Source organism: Excalfactoria chinensis, chromosome 4 (assembly GCF_039878825.1).
Source record: "Excalfactoria chinensis isolate bCotChi1 chromosome 4, bCotChi1.hap2, whole genome shotgun sequence".
Lineage (NCBI taxonomy): Eukaryota > Metazoa > Chordata > Aves > Galliformes > Phasianidae > Excalfactoria > Excalfactoria chinensis.
Window position 1 is genome coordinate 8127969 of NC_092828.1, and position 14680 is coordinate 8142648.

The window sequence follows — 14680 nt, forward strand, 5'->3', positions numbered from 1 at the left end:
ATCAGTGAATGAATTCCAGGCAGAAGACTATATATTCCAAAGCAATACCATGTTAACAAATGTTAACACATGTCAATAAATGTTAACAGTGTACAAATGGGCTCTGTTAAATTTTGCGTATTTTGGGGAGCAGAATACTTTTTACTGCTTAACTATCTCTATAATTGTACTGAGCATGGCAGAAAGTGTTAGCCAATCTGAAATGGCACAGCAAAGCCTACCAACCTCTGTGTGTCACTGATTTCTAGGATATGTACAGCTTCATAAACTACAAGTGTTTGATGTTGTACAATATCCTTTTATTGAAAAATGAAACAATATACATTAATTAGAACAGAAATTAAGTAGAAATAATTCAAATTGTCTACTTTATGTATGTATACAATATGCTTCTACATTGAATAGAATGATAGTGAAAGTGGGAAGCACCCATTTGGTTCTTTAATTGTTCCTCACAGCAATGACAGATTGCTCCTTCAAGTACATCTAGATATGCATCATTATCATTATTCACAAACGCATATGAGTTTTCCTCCAGATAGACCACTTGTTAAAATATGCTGCCAGCTAACAGAGATGAGTTCTTTCAGTGCAGGAAGTCAGTGAAGAAAATCGAGAACTACTTCGGCAGGCTTTAGAAGAAGAGGAAGAGAAACTTAAGAAAAAATATGAATTAATTCAACAAATACGAGCCATTGAATCTTTACCAAGCCTTAAACACAAGTTTGTTGATTTAACTGAGGTAAGCTCAAAGAAAAAAACTACTGTTTTTACATTAATGTGTACTGTGTGTGTTTCACACACTCAGAGGAATTGTGTACTGAGTGGAGATGCATGGTGTTAAGCACGAAGTGACCCCATGAGACAAAGATTAGATCTGAAACTTTCACAAATTTTTTAAAATGAAAATTTTACCATGCAGAATATTCTGATGATAAGTGAGAACTTACTTACCACTTCTGATAGTAAGGGAAATCATAGGCCCTTTGAATTTCCTTTGAATTCTGCTGCCAGCATCTGGCTTTCCAGACATGTTTCAAAAAGAGACTGCCAACTGATTTCAACATGTGCCATCCACCTTCACAAAGTCACAGAGTAATACAAAGTGACCTCACCAATTTTAAATGTGATCAATTCTGTTTTTTTTACCTGGATTCAGTCACAAGATGTAGGATGCAAAGTCGTAAGACAGTCTGCAAAGACAGAACAGTTCAAAGTAGTTGCGTGTGGAAATGTCATTACTTTTTTAATCACAGCAACTCCTATAAAATGGTGCAGGCACTCACTGAGGAAAATGAAGGTGACCGGAATGCCAGTACTTTCTTACTTTTGAATGTGGTTAATTTCATTGCCATGTACATGGCTGCCAACTTGACACAGAACTTCCACTGGTAGTTTACACTGTTTGTAACTAAGTACAGAATGTGGCTTTAAAGTAAATTTCCCATCCAGCTCTTCTCAAAGGCAAAGTAGGAAAACACAATAGGTTTCAAGGCATATGTAAAAAACTTAACTGAAATCAAGCTTATGCTATATCTGTGGTAACCAAAGTATAAGGTTGCTGAAAGTGGAATGACCATACAGGTCATATTGCAAGTGCAAGAGAGCCAACCTGAATGATATCTCAGCTTATTTCACAGTTCATGTATACCCACTATTAACAATGGTACTCAGAGTAATTTAGGATTCTCTTGGTGATGTCTTGCCCTATTTTTTATTTCTACAAAAGGCTTTTATAGGCTACGTGAAATTAAGTATGTATTCATAAAATGCTCACTACTCAAAACCGTTGAAGTACCCAGTTTTTCCCTTGATGGCACTTCAGTTTCTCTAATAGCAGCGTTACCTACTGTACAAGTACAGAACTTTTCTTCTTCTAGGAATCATTTCACTGTCTTCACTGAATATTTTTGAAATGCACGTGCTCAAAGTATTCATCCCTACCATTCCATGCTTCACTTTCCTAGATCTTTTTGGTGTCTACTTACCATGCTCACATGCAACCACTGGTATATATGCCCTGTTGCAAAACAGTTTCCTTTCACCTCCCATGAGTACAGTTCAGCAGTCACTAAGTAGCTTAAATTACAGACAAGGTAATATAGTACTTACCATTTGCAACTTCACTCAGGACTGAAATCTCAGAAGGAAAGAAATAATCATTTACTTTTTCATTTAGTTATGGGGATACATATTTATGAAGAAGATGCATAGAGAAGATTGTTTAATTGGGTTATTCTATCACTCTTCTTATGATGCTGTTTGTGACCAGTGTCTCGGTCATGTTTGGTAAACATGAGGAGTATGGAAGCAGAAACCACTGAGCCAAAATTCAAGAGTCAAACTTTGGGTTTTAAAAAACAGTGAGATGTTGATTTCTTCCTACTGATACAACTTTCGAAGCTTTAGAAAGAGAAGTTGTGGGGACCAAAAGTACAGGAGAGACTCTTGGAAATGTTGGAGGATTCTGTTGGTTCCTGCCCAAGACTCATTCACCATCACTGATGAGTTTGTATCATTAGGCTCTCCAAACTAACTCAATAATAAGCTCTCTTAAGCACAGCGGTAGCAGCACATAGTTCAGTCTGTTTCTCTGCCATACTTGGTGTCTTGCAGCCAAACTCACAATCTGAGTATGTGTCTATAACAGAACATTCTTTTCTCTTCCTGGTGGTTGATTTTTTTCCCTTCCCATTCATGTTCTGTTTTGTGAAAGGCAAGTTGTATTCTGTCAACAAGCAACTCAGTATTCAATACAAGGGATTGTTTTGTTTTTCTGCTGAAAAGCATTGCTTGAAAACACATCAGCTCTTGAACTGAATAATTTCTCTCCATTAAAATGACTGTAATGAGTTTTACTTGCATATATTTATCATTACTACTTATGTTCAATCTTAGAAATAACATTCAGAGGAGTGGTAGTTCATTTGTTTTGCCTGTCTCAAATTCAGCCTTTCTGAACTTTGCCATTCATTTTCTGTGGAACTAATTAGATCAAGGTCTTTGTGATCAAAATCTTAACCAGTCTTTCACTCTTAATATTATACAACCGTATAAAAAGAGTCTGGTAAGCATCTTGACTTCCTGCACCCATGTCTTCTATTATAACATGCCGTGATACCAGATCTTCATGAACGATGTGTACCAAAAATATGTTGTTAAACAAAAGAATATTAATTGCTGTGAAAGGGGTGAAATTTTGCAAAGATGGATCCAGAGAAGTTCAGTATTCATGGATATTTGTGCAAATTTTCCTTATACGTAGATGGATACGTAGATGCATATTTTTGAGTGTAAAGTCAGGTTTGGTTTTAACAAAATAGAAAGATGCTGTTTTACAGATTTCAAAACTTGAAAAGGCTTATTGAAACTAAAAGTAATAAGTCAAGTAGATTTTTATTGGACAGCACATACTTTGTGTTTGTGCTTATTCTATATTTCAATATTTTTTCATGAAAGGTTTTGAGAGCCTTGTGTTTTTACACACACAGAAGATAACCTCCACACTTTAAAACCAGCTTGTAAATAGCATTTAGGTTAGAGTCATCCCTGTCTTTTTTGAAGTCCAGAAATATTCAGCATGATTTGGAACACAATCAAAATACTCTGATTGTACTCTTCTTCTCTCTCCTTGCCATTTACAGTGATATTTAAATCTATACTTCTTATTTCCTAGACTGGTGGCCATGGTTTAATTTGTGAAATGTCAATAGTGGAACTACGTGAACGCCTTGCTCTACTTAGAGAAGCACAGAAGGCAGCAGAGGAAGAGAAGAGAGACCAGATAATTCAAGATAAACAAGCTAAGGAACAACTTCTTCTAGATAAACTGGACCAGATTTCCGTTTTCAGAGCAGAACTTGGACGAGCGGCTGCATTAAAGTCAGTATGAAACAGTATATGACACTTAACACATTGAAACTTTGTTAATACTTTGCTTGTTCCATGAAAAGAAAAGACAAGTTGAGAGCGAAATTCTGCCCTTTTATAAAGCAGTGTAGCTTTTGTCAAAGATTACACTGGGACCAAGATTTCTTTTTACTCCTAAAAATAATTTGCATCAAATTTAACAAATCTTTTTCATCAGTTTGAATTCATGGCTGAAGACACTGTGCTCAGCTGGTATTGAGAGTACTGCGCCAGAATTCAGAGCCAAAACTGTGCATTGAGTAAGAGGCTCTTTCTGCTGCTCTTTTTCAGTTAATCAGAACTCATTTGATTTTATTATAATCATTCTTACTTGCTACTTAAAGTGGTTCCTCATTTTCACCTAAACCAATACATTAGGCCTGCAGTTTTCTTCTTTGAACTTCATTTGTTATGTGAAAGGGCAGGCATTATTTTAGAAGATACTTGAAGAAGGAGATTTTCTGATAATAATAACAAATTATAAATTAAATATACTATAGCTGTAGATCAAAGAGAAGATTCTTTGCTTACAGGCTCTCTGATCAAATTTTGTACTCATTATGCATATTTATTATTAATTTTCATATTTATTATTCGTTGTCATAAAGGATCCATAACCATCATAGATGGTTACAATACAAAAGACAGATCCCATCCACAAGGAATGTAAAATCTAAGTTTAAATTATTTCCAAATAAATCTGGGCAAGAGGAAAGCCTGTGTGAGTGTGTAAAATATGGACCACCTCTTGCTCTTATGCCGTTTTTACTGCATCTTGCCTCTGCCCTTTTTTTGGTTGTTTTCGCAAGTTTTCTTTCACCTTTTTTCTTTTGTGACTTTGATAGTTTACTTCTTGTCTTGCCAGGTTTATTTTGCAAATAGATGCTCAGGCTGCCATTCCGAAGACATATTCTATCAGGCTAAAGCTGTGCGTCTTTAGACATGTTTTAGATTTGTGTTTATCACTTGGATACAGAAGGTGGCTTCTTAGGAGTTCAATTCATGTTATTGATTTATCTTCCAGATCTAAATCTCAATTACAGTAGTAGTAAGGCAGTATTGATGTATTCATTTAACTAGTTTTCACTGGTCCCAGCTCTGATTTGGTTTGTAGCTGATAGTTAATCTCCAAAGAGTAAGGTTATACTGTGTTAGTACTTAAGAACTTGTTTTAATGAGGTTAGTGAATCAATAGCTGCAGCTCCAGTGGACTGACTGCATAGATCATTGACCTTGTCTTCTCTGTCATCTATGGAGAGAAGACTAAAGGACCTGCAATAGACTTTGAGCTGGAGACAAATTCCCATCTCAAAACATTTAGTGTCATGTGAAATCCTGTGGGAGCAATTCAAGTCACTGCTTACCACTAGAGATTCAAACCAGGCATTAAGAACTTGTATACTACATAAAATCTATTTCTCAAGTAAGTATTCTAAAAATCATCTGTTACGGTAGATATGCAGTGTGTACATACCATATAGAGCTGGGTTTCTTTAAAATAGGCTCTTTGTGTTAATTCAGAGCTAAAACCTTTCTAATTCCTGAAATAAAGTATGCTGGAATGTGAAGTTAGCATGGATTTGTCCTGACATATTTGAGAGGTTATTTAGAACAGATGACCATGCCAATGATGGTAAAATGCAAATAAAATTATACACGGAATTTGCAAGTTTCTATTCAGATTCATGATAAGGAATACAGAAATATACTTTATTTTAATGGAGTCCCATTTGTTCTCTAAATGAAGGAAATATAAAGTTTCAGTATCAGTTTTACAAGGCATTTCTTTTCACACCTCCCAGGCACTCTAGGTCACAACTTGGGAACATTAATTATAAAGAGGCATCATCAAATTATACTATTAATGTTGTTCTTCAGGAATGTCTTTAATACTTGATCATGTAGAAGGCAAATCGGTGGTGGTATTTCTGTTAATACACAGCATGCTGGCGTATTTACATATGCTAGACTTTTTGCTGCAGCTTTCATTATTCTCTAAACAAACTATGGGCTTTGTGCATTAAACCTATTTACAGGTCTAGACTCTCAGAATATTTATCAAGTCAGTGTGATTAATTGCCTGATTTGTATTGATATACTACACAGGAGATACAAAGATCACATTATGCTTACAGAATTAGTGGTGTTCATAAGATACCACTGTGCATCAACGAAAACTCACGTATTATACCTGTGACTGTATTATGTTGAAGGCTCTTGCTAATCAGCCAAAGTGTGATGGCTAAGCTTTGCTAAACAAATCTGCTTTAATTAGTGTCAGCTGGAGTTTAATTGGGTCCCTACCAAGCAAGTTCCTTTCAATATCATTTACAGACATACATCAGGACAAAAGAAGCACACTGGGCTAGCTTATAATGAACTATATTAAACAAAATAGGAAATGAAATATGAAAAATCACAGAAACATCAGCCTTTAATAGATTGAAAGCCATTACATCCATCACAGCAGTAGCTTTACGAGTGCTTTCAGAACATTTAAGAATCAGTTCAGTGTATATGCAGGACTTCCCTTTAATTGCAAGAATTTCACAGTGTTTGAAAATTAGCACTGGCATATGAAGTGGACAAACATTTGAGTTCTCAGCATTCAAACATGAATTCTAAAAGATTTTTGACTGTTGGAATACATGCTAATATACTGCAGGTTTGTGCCCATATACTTCAGTTACAATTCTCTTTCACCCCAGTGAGGCTATGTCTATATTGCAAGTAATTTAATACAGTAAAAATCAAACAACAGATTAAACCAGTCAGTTCTAAGGCTCCAAATCTGTGGTTTGGTGGGGTTACTTTGAATTAGACCTAGCCTGGTCTGGAGTCTGCATGTTCTCACCACTCACCTGGTACACCACTACCAAAACAAGCTGGGGGATAAAAGGATTGAGAACAGCCCTGCCAAAAAAGACCTGGGTGTGCTGATAGATGGCAAGCTAGACATGAGCCAGCAATGTGCCCTCACAGTCCAGAAAGCCAAATGTATCCTGGGCTGCATCAAAAGAAGCGTGGCCAGCAGATCAAGGGAGGTGATCCTGCCCACTGCTCTGTGCAGGTGAGACCTCACCTGGAGTACTGTGTTTGAATGTGGAGCCCTCAGTATAGGATAGACATGGAGCTGTTGGAGCACATCCAGAGGAGGGCCACCTAAATGATCCAAGGGATGGAACACCTCTCCTGTGAGGACAGGCTGAGAGCTGGGGCTGTTCAGACTGGGCAAGAGAGCCTCTTCTCTAGGTGAGGTGACCTAGTAGTGGCCATTCAATATCTAAAGGGGAGCTACAAGAAAGAAGGGAACAGACTCTTTAGCAGTGTCTGTGGTAGTAGAACAAGGGGAAATGCTTTCAGGCTTAAAGGAGGTAGATTTAGGCTAGACAAAAGGGAAAAGTCTTTTACAATGGGGGTGGTGAGGCACTGACAGAGGCTGCCTGGAAAGTTGGTTGATGCCCCGTCCCTGGAGACTTTCTAGGCCAGGCTGGACCAGGCCCTGGGCAACCTGATGTAGCTGTGCATGTCCCTGTTCACTGCAAGGCAGTTGGACTAGATGGCCTTTAAAAGTCCCTTCCAACTCTAAGGATTCTATGATTCTAAGATTGTAAGTAAACTAAAAATTCTGTATATGCTTTCCAAAAATTATCACATAATTTTATGTTATATCTAGAGAGGGTTCTTCTAGCCATAGACTATCTCATTCTGAGTGACTGTTAACTTGCTTCCTTAGGAGATATGTGATACAGAGAGAGAGAAGTTGTATGAGGATTCTCTGTCTCATGTCCTACAAGTTCTTCACTGGCCATCACAGAAAAACAGAACTTGAAAAATCCCTTTTTTACTTCCCTCTCTAGGTTTCCATTAGAATGTGGTGTGGCATCTGAAAATCTATGGGACTAGATGCTTTTTGGAAGTGCATGCATGGCTGACGCGTGACTTCATGTAGAGGAGGACTGAATAATAATCAACTATTTAGAATGTCAATTCAGAAGCAGATACTGCTGCTTCCTGATGTTAAACCTCTTGTTGTTTTCCTTGTAGTGGTATTTACAAGAATCTGGATTTGCATGTAATGAAAGGTTTTGTTGCTTATTCCCACTGACAATATTTAATCACTGACTATTTACATAAAACCTTACTGTTATATTCTCTTAGATCCCCTGGAATGCAGTGCCTCATTGCAATGCAAATAGAAATAACCCATGTTCTCAATTAGATTATATGATAGCACATAATTTTTAGACTTACAGAACTGTGTTAAAAATTAAGGTCACTGTTGCAGTGTGTGATTGTATTAAAGAGGGGACAGAAGTGTTATCCCAAGTAGACAACATGACGCAAACTGAGAAGCTCAGGAAGAGTCGCAGGAAATCAACTGGAAATGAGAAACCAAGCTACACTGTGCCCTTTTTTAAGAGTTCACAGTCGCATTTAGGAGTGTAGCATGGGTCAAATCTCCTGTGCATCCAAGTTCTGAGAATTTGGGTAATGTAGTCTAGAATGGCTGCCCTGAAGAATACCTGCTATTAAGAGGAATTTCCTCTTAGCGAAGACGGACAAAAATATCTCTCTCAAGATGAAAAGAGTGTTTGGATCACTGGAATCTCAACACAGACACTTCTGAAGGCAAACTGGTGGTTCTAGCATCAGAAGGAAAACCCCTTTTTCCCCTTTTTCCAACTCCTTGAGAATCACAGCATCACAGAAGAGTTCAGGTTGGCAGGGACCTCTGGAAGTCATGAGAAAACACCTTGGAATAAGACATGAGAGATGAGGGAGAAATCCTGTTGTAAAACATTTCCAAAGGACGACCTGTCCCTGAAACTGGACCTGGCACTCACAGAATAAGAGTTCAACAGTGGCTAACAAGGCCCCAGTGCACTCTGCTCTTGATTATTCCAAGTCCTGTTCTGATTTCCAATAATAGCAGTTGTAATGTTGTACTACTGGAATATAAAAGGACCTTGCAGAAAACTATCCTTGCCAGCTGAGAGAAGACATCAGATCTAACCTGGTGAGATATTAGATAATGATAAATATCCCTTGGTAGATTTGATGCTTACATTAGCACTGGATTTGAACAGAATAGAATCATAGAATCATAGAACCATGAAGGTTGGAAAAGACCTAAAAGATCATCCAGTCCAACCATTCAATTACCAATATTACCAATAGCTCCCACTAAACCATGTCCCTCAGCACAACATCCAGTCTTTCCTTGAACACCCCCAGGGTCGGTGACTCCACCACCTCCCTGGGCAGTGCATTCCAGTGTCTGACCACCCTTTCTGAGAAGTAATACTTCCTAATGTCCAGCTTGAATCTCCCCTGCCATAGCTTGAAACCATTCCCTCTAGTCCTATCACTAAGGACACGAGAAAAGAGGCCGACCCCCAGCTCACTACAACCTCCCTTCAGGAAGATATGGAGAGCAATAAGGTCTCCTCTGAGCCTCCTCTTCTCCATGCTGAACATTCCCAGCTCCTTCAGACTCTCCTCAGAGTCCGAACAGAGAATCACAACTGGTCATGACGTAGCACTGCAGCATGATAGTACCCAGACAAGTTCAGGGGTAATGTTGAGGGAACACTGGATGTAAAGTTGGATGTAAAGTAAGTCACAGTGTCAGGTGATGCAAATTACATGAAAAAGAAATTGTGAGTACATTGCACCAGCTGAAGGAAAGCAAGCAAAACCAGACAAAAATGTAAACTCCAAAAGACAAAAAAAGTTGCTATAATAGAAAGGAAAAAATATAAATAAATAAAAGACTATCCCATAACCATTCTCCTATGCCTTACACATATGCTACACATGGTACTATCAATTTATCCTCTCCTAAAACCTCTAATTTTAATACATCACCACCCCATAGATTCTGAATTTGGACATTCAGATTATGCAGAAACAAATATCTTGCATTTGTCAAAGAATACAGCAACTGAGATGAATACTGAAGACCATGTTAAGAAAACTCCACATGCAAAAAGCTGCAGTGTTAACACAAGTTTTGCATGGTTTTTTTGCTAAAGAATGTCATGTCAGGCTTGAAATATCGTCAGATATTGTCATCATGGAATCCTATGGGAAGAAATGATTCTGTACTGTTTAGTAATACTGTTCTTTAAACAAGAAGCAAGCTGTGAATACCACATCTATTGAGCCATGTGATTTAAACCTGTTTTCAGCCAACCTGGTTCCCAGAAGCAAAAGCAAATTCTTTGTCATCCAAGTAATATATAATCAAATGGATTTATTGCATAGGTTGATATTACTTCACATTCTCATGGCTTCTTTTTCATTTTGCAGGCAAGAAGAAAAGAAAAGGAAGTCCCAGTCTGGTGAAAGGCAAATGAAAGATGAACGCATTTTAGAACTGCAGAGAAAAATTGCAGAGAAAGCAATGGAGCGTAAAAAGCAAACAGGACTCTTAAAGATTACCCCCCGGAAAGCCAGCACTGCATCAAGAAAGGTCTGGGAGTACATAAGGAAAAGAGCTCTGCAGTAGACTTTCTGTTGAGAGTTTTGCTGTACAGCCAGCACTGGCAAGGGTGGCAGAAGCCGTACTAGAGGGACAGTAGCAAGTCCCCTCTTCCTGCATAGGCACAGTCTCCTCACCATGGCCTTGACCTCACCTCCTTGCCTTATGTTTGGCTGCCACAGACTGGGGTCCATCCACACAATACCCACCTTTCTGCTTATGTCACCACACACTGAAACAGCATCTGACCCCTGTCCCTAACTCTGTCTCACCCTCCTAACAGGCACATCCCGCTACATCAAACTGGGATGCTCACCCCCTCCCGCACCCAAGGCAGGTTTCAGCTTATCATTCCCTTTATAAGGAAATGATACCTAACCTTTCCTCTACATGATCCAACAACATCAAATGAAAGCATCGATAGGCTGTAGGCTTAATGCTGGTAACAGTGGTTGTGTTTCCTTGGCAAGCATCTGAAAGCAAGTGGTGAGAACTGCCGCTACTGCCACCCCTGCCATTGCAGTGAACAGTCGTGATGGGGTCATGTTTTAAAAGCTGTACCAGCCCAGTAAGAAATTAGAACTACATCTCCCAATCCACTAAAATAATAACTTTTTACTTGTTCTGTGGAACAGACGAAGCTGAATTCAGTGAAGGGGAAAATTATATTTTTCAAATGCACATATTTTACAAACTGAAATAGTGCAATCTTTCAGAGTACCAACGTTTGCAGTCCTCAGTATCCCCATTTCAAGCCACTGCTTGTATAAGTGCATGCTTACGCAGAGCGCTAGGTCTGTTCCTTTTTAGCAAAGAGAATACTGAAGACGTATTTGAAGAAAGCATTTCCTAAGCTGGGATGGCTTTCTGAACTGAGGCTTTGAACATATGCTTAATCACTTTGCTGAATGGGGTCCAGTATAAAGCAGAGGCAATAAATGCAGACTTCAAAGGCAAGCAGCCATATAATTACAAATGTGAGACTTTTATAAAGTAAACAAATTACAAACTCAGACTTTTTACTACTGATGTGGGTCTGTATGAGTGCTCCTGTGTTGCATAAAAGTGGGGAAAGAAACAACAAAACAAGGCTTGTTTGCTTGTTTGGAAGTTAGATTTTGCAGTTTATTATTGTTTTTTAGCAAAGCTTTACACAGTTCCCCTCCTAAGATGTCACAGTATCTTTGTGTAGGGCCTGCTCAGTTGTTAAGACATCTGTAAAAAAGGAAAGAAAACAACAGGAGAACCTTAAGGTTACTCTGAATTACGTAGATGTTTTGGTGTGTCTCCCGTCAGTGCTGTCCAACCCTGCATGACCCTGCCCAAATGTTATTACAGGGAAGTAGCTCAGCGTTTGTCAGATATGCCCAGCAGCACCTTTATTCTAGTTGAACTGCATAGTGCTGTAAATGGTGTTAGTAAAGCTATAGGAAAAAGTGTTTAATTACAGTGCAATAGTTATCTGGCATTCAGTTTGTACTGCTACCTTTTAGATTCTTCAGTACGTAGAAAAAGAGTGAGACTAACCCAGTATACAACAGCCCCAAGTCCAGACTGTGGCTTCAGTTACTTTAGGGACAGCCCTTGAGGCCCAATGGGTTTGTGCTGGTTTAAGTGAAGGTAACATTTGTTCATAAATCGCTATTAAAGTTCTGAATAAAACAGAATTTATATTGCAATTGGGAAAACTAAGATATTTTCAGCAGTCTGTGGGGACACAACAAAGCAAAATGGCCATAAACTAGAGCATGGCGTGTTCTGCACCGATATGCAAAGGAACTTCTTTACAGTGAGGGTGATGGAGCACTGGAACAGCCTGCCCAGGGGGGCTGTGGAGTCTCCTCCTCTGGAGATATTCAAGACCCCCCTGAATGCCTACCTGTGCAGCCTGCTTTGCAGGGGGATTGTGCTTGATGATCTCTAGAGGTCCTTTCCAACCCCTACGATTAACTACCATTAATTAAAAGAAAAAAAGAAAATTACCATTTTCGGTGAAAAATCAGATGAAGAAGTAGCTGTTTTCTGTTGTTTCTGAGCTTTTTCTGGGAATACTCCCTTGTGAACTAGCTTGTAAATCAGCTGACAGCAGAGTGTGATAGATTCTGTTTATTTGTGGCTTCAAGGATAACTTGATTGCAGAGAAAGAACACGAGGTAGTGGCATGGGAACGAGCCATCCCAATAGTTTGCTATCGACCTCACATTCAATGTAGTGTTGCAGCTGCGTACTTCATCATAAACTGAGCAACCCAATTGAGTTCCTTTCCATTCATCATGCCCAAACTGATGGTGTTTCCCAGTCGTGCTAGCTGTGTTGCCAGCCAAATTGTCCAATAAAAGTTCAGTATATCCTCTAAACAAAACCATCCTATTCTCAGCAGTCTGATCCTCTGCGTGTCATCTCTACAGGACTCCTTGCAGTGGAACCGTTGGAAAGAACTGGAAGAGAGTCGGGAAAGGCGATTCAAGTCTCTTCAATACGGCTTCATGGCCAGAGAAACAGCCGAGAAAATGGCTGCGTACGAGGCAGCAAAAAGCGGAGCCACATCCTGTATTCTGCGCTCTGAAGTAAAATAAAGTACACTTGGAACAAACCCAGGCCTGCTGGAAACCTCCCAGAGCAACTGTGTACTACAAGGTTGAATTTTAATCTTTATTTCACCTGTACCATTTTAGTAGCAAAATTTGGGTCATTCAGACATGGTAGAATGGAAATGTGTTAATTTTTTATAATGCAATTTTAATTTTGTAGCTGTAATGTTACATTTTCTTCCTAATAGAATGAAAAGCTGAAAGAAACCGAGATGGCCAGTGTCTGGGCAAGAATGCTGAGGTCCATATTACTGCTGTCACTGTGCACTGTGCCATGGGTTGCTGTGTTCATTTTCCTAAAGAATAAAAATGGGGGAGGAAAAAAAGCAGTACTTGTTTACATCAGCATTTTTTCAGCAGGCGTGTTTGGCCCGGGATCCTAACACATCTTCTTACATGACAGTAACTGTGTGTAACAAGATCACCAGTTTCAACACTGGTTTTATCAAGGAAATCATTTGGAAGGTTGGGATGACACGATAGCCTACAGGCTGCATTCAGCAACCCCAGAGACCATCCCTCTATTTGCAGTCTGCTCAGTCTTTAAGCAGTGGAAGGACATAGCGTTGCTCTTTAGCAAGCTGCTTCCAGAAAAGTCAGAATTCTGTTACTCACCTAGAAGATAATTTGCCCTCTATGACAATTTCTATACTGTGTAAAACAGCCCTTAAATCACGAGACTTATTCCAGGCACACAGCCAAGGAGGAGATAAATCTGAATTAGAATCTGCAGAGCAGTAAGACTACGTAATGTATTTCTATTTTAACGTGATGCCAGTTACTAAGTGTTTAATTAAGGCTATTGCAAATATTTAAATTGAAGGAAAATGCCACTGACGTTAGAGTCAGGCAGCTGCTTTTACTGCTCTCACAACATGACACATCTCACTTCTTACTGAAGGAAGTCTGGTGGAATTCTTTTGTTGCCATCTAGCTGCAAAGATCATTTCCACAGTCTGCAAGCTGATAAAATGTGCTGCGCCTTTCATTCATTGTAAGCACTGTGGTGGTGCACAAAAGCAATGCAGGACTCATTCTCAGTAGGAAGAGATAGGGAGCTTATCTCCTAAGCTAGGAGAGTGAAAAGAAGAACGATAGCAGCAGAACTACAAAGAGGCAACTATGACATTGTATCTGGCAGGGACGTGTAAAAGCTCCAAACAACAAACACTGTGTGGCAGGGAGCTAATCTTCCTTTGTGGATGGTCAGTATTTTGTTGTGTCATATTCCAGAACACGATAGGGAAATCTAAGCAATCTGTTACACCGCATGCTCCTTCCCCCCTTCAGAATCCTTACTGAACTGTACTCAAGCTGACTTATAGCTATTTCCTTCTCCATGTGTTCCCAGCTTCCAAATGAAAGGGCAGAGGGATGTCAGTAATCCAGCTGTGGATTCTTTACCATTGGAAGTGCTCTTGTTACTTGAGGACTGAGGCACAAATTCATTCTCAGGATCGATGCTTTGAGGAATGTAGGACATTTTGAGCCTTTGGGGAAACATTCCAGTATTCTCCTTGTGCCCATTGCCCGCTGATTTTGTGATGATGGCAGATCTTGCAAGAGAATATATGAGGTAACACTAAAAACACCACAGTTCCTCATAAAAAACACAGATGACTTCACGTTGGAGGCAGAAGCCACTCTGCCTACGGCCACCAGAGCACTAAATACAATACAGCTCATTCCAGCA

General features: G+C 39.3%; 1 protein-coding gene across 2 annotated transcripts in view; it reads left to right on the forward strand.

Annotated features, from left to right (window-relative positions):
• The window catches only part of CFAP99 (cilia and flagella associated protein 99), a 46423-nt gene extending 33117 nt beyond the window's left edge, over window positions 1-13306 (forward strand). For both annotated transcript variants that reach the window (XM_072335485.1, XM_072335486.1), the window contains exons 13-16: window positions 591-742; window positions 3677-3882; window positions 10225-10387; window positions 12805-13306. In XM_072335485.1, coding sequence (XP_072191586.1) covers window positions 591-742; window positions 3677-3882; window positions 10225-10387; window positions 12805-12972 — 689 coding nt within the window. In that variant the 3' untranslated portion in view covers window positions 12973-13306. The remainder of the gene's footprint in view (window positions 1-590; window positions 743-3676; window positions 3883-10224; window positions 10388-12804) is intronic.
• Window positions 13307-14680: the final 1374 nt, after the last annotated feature.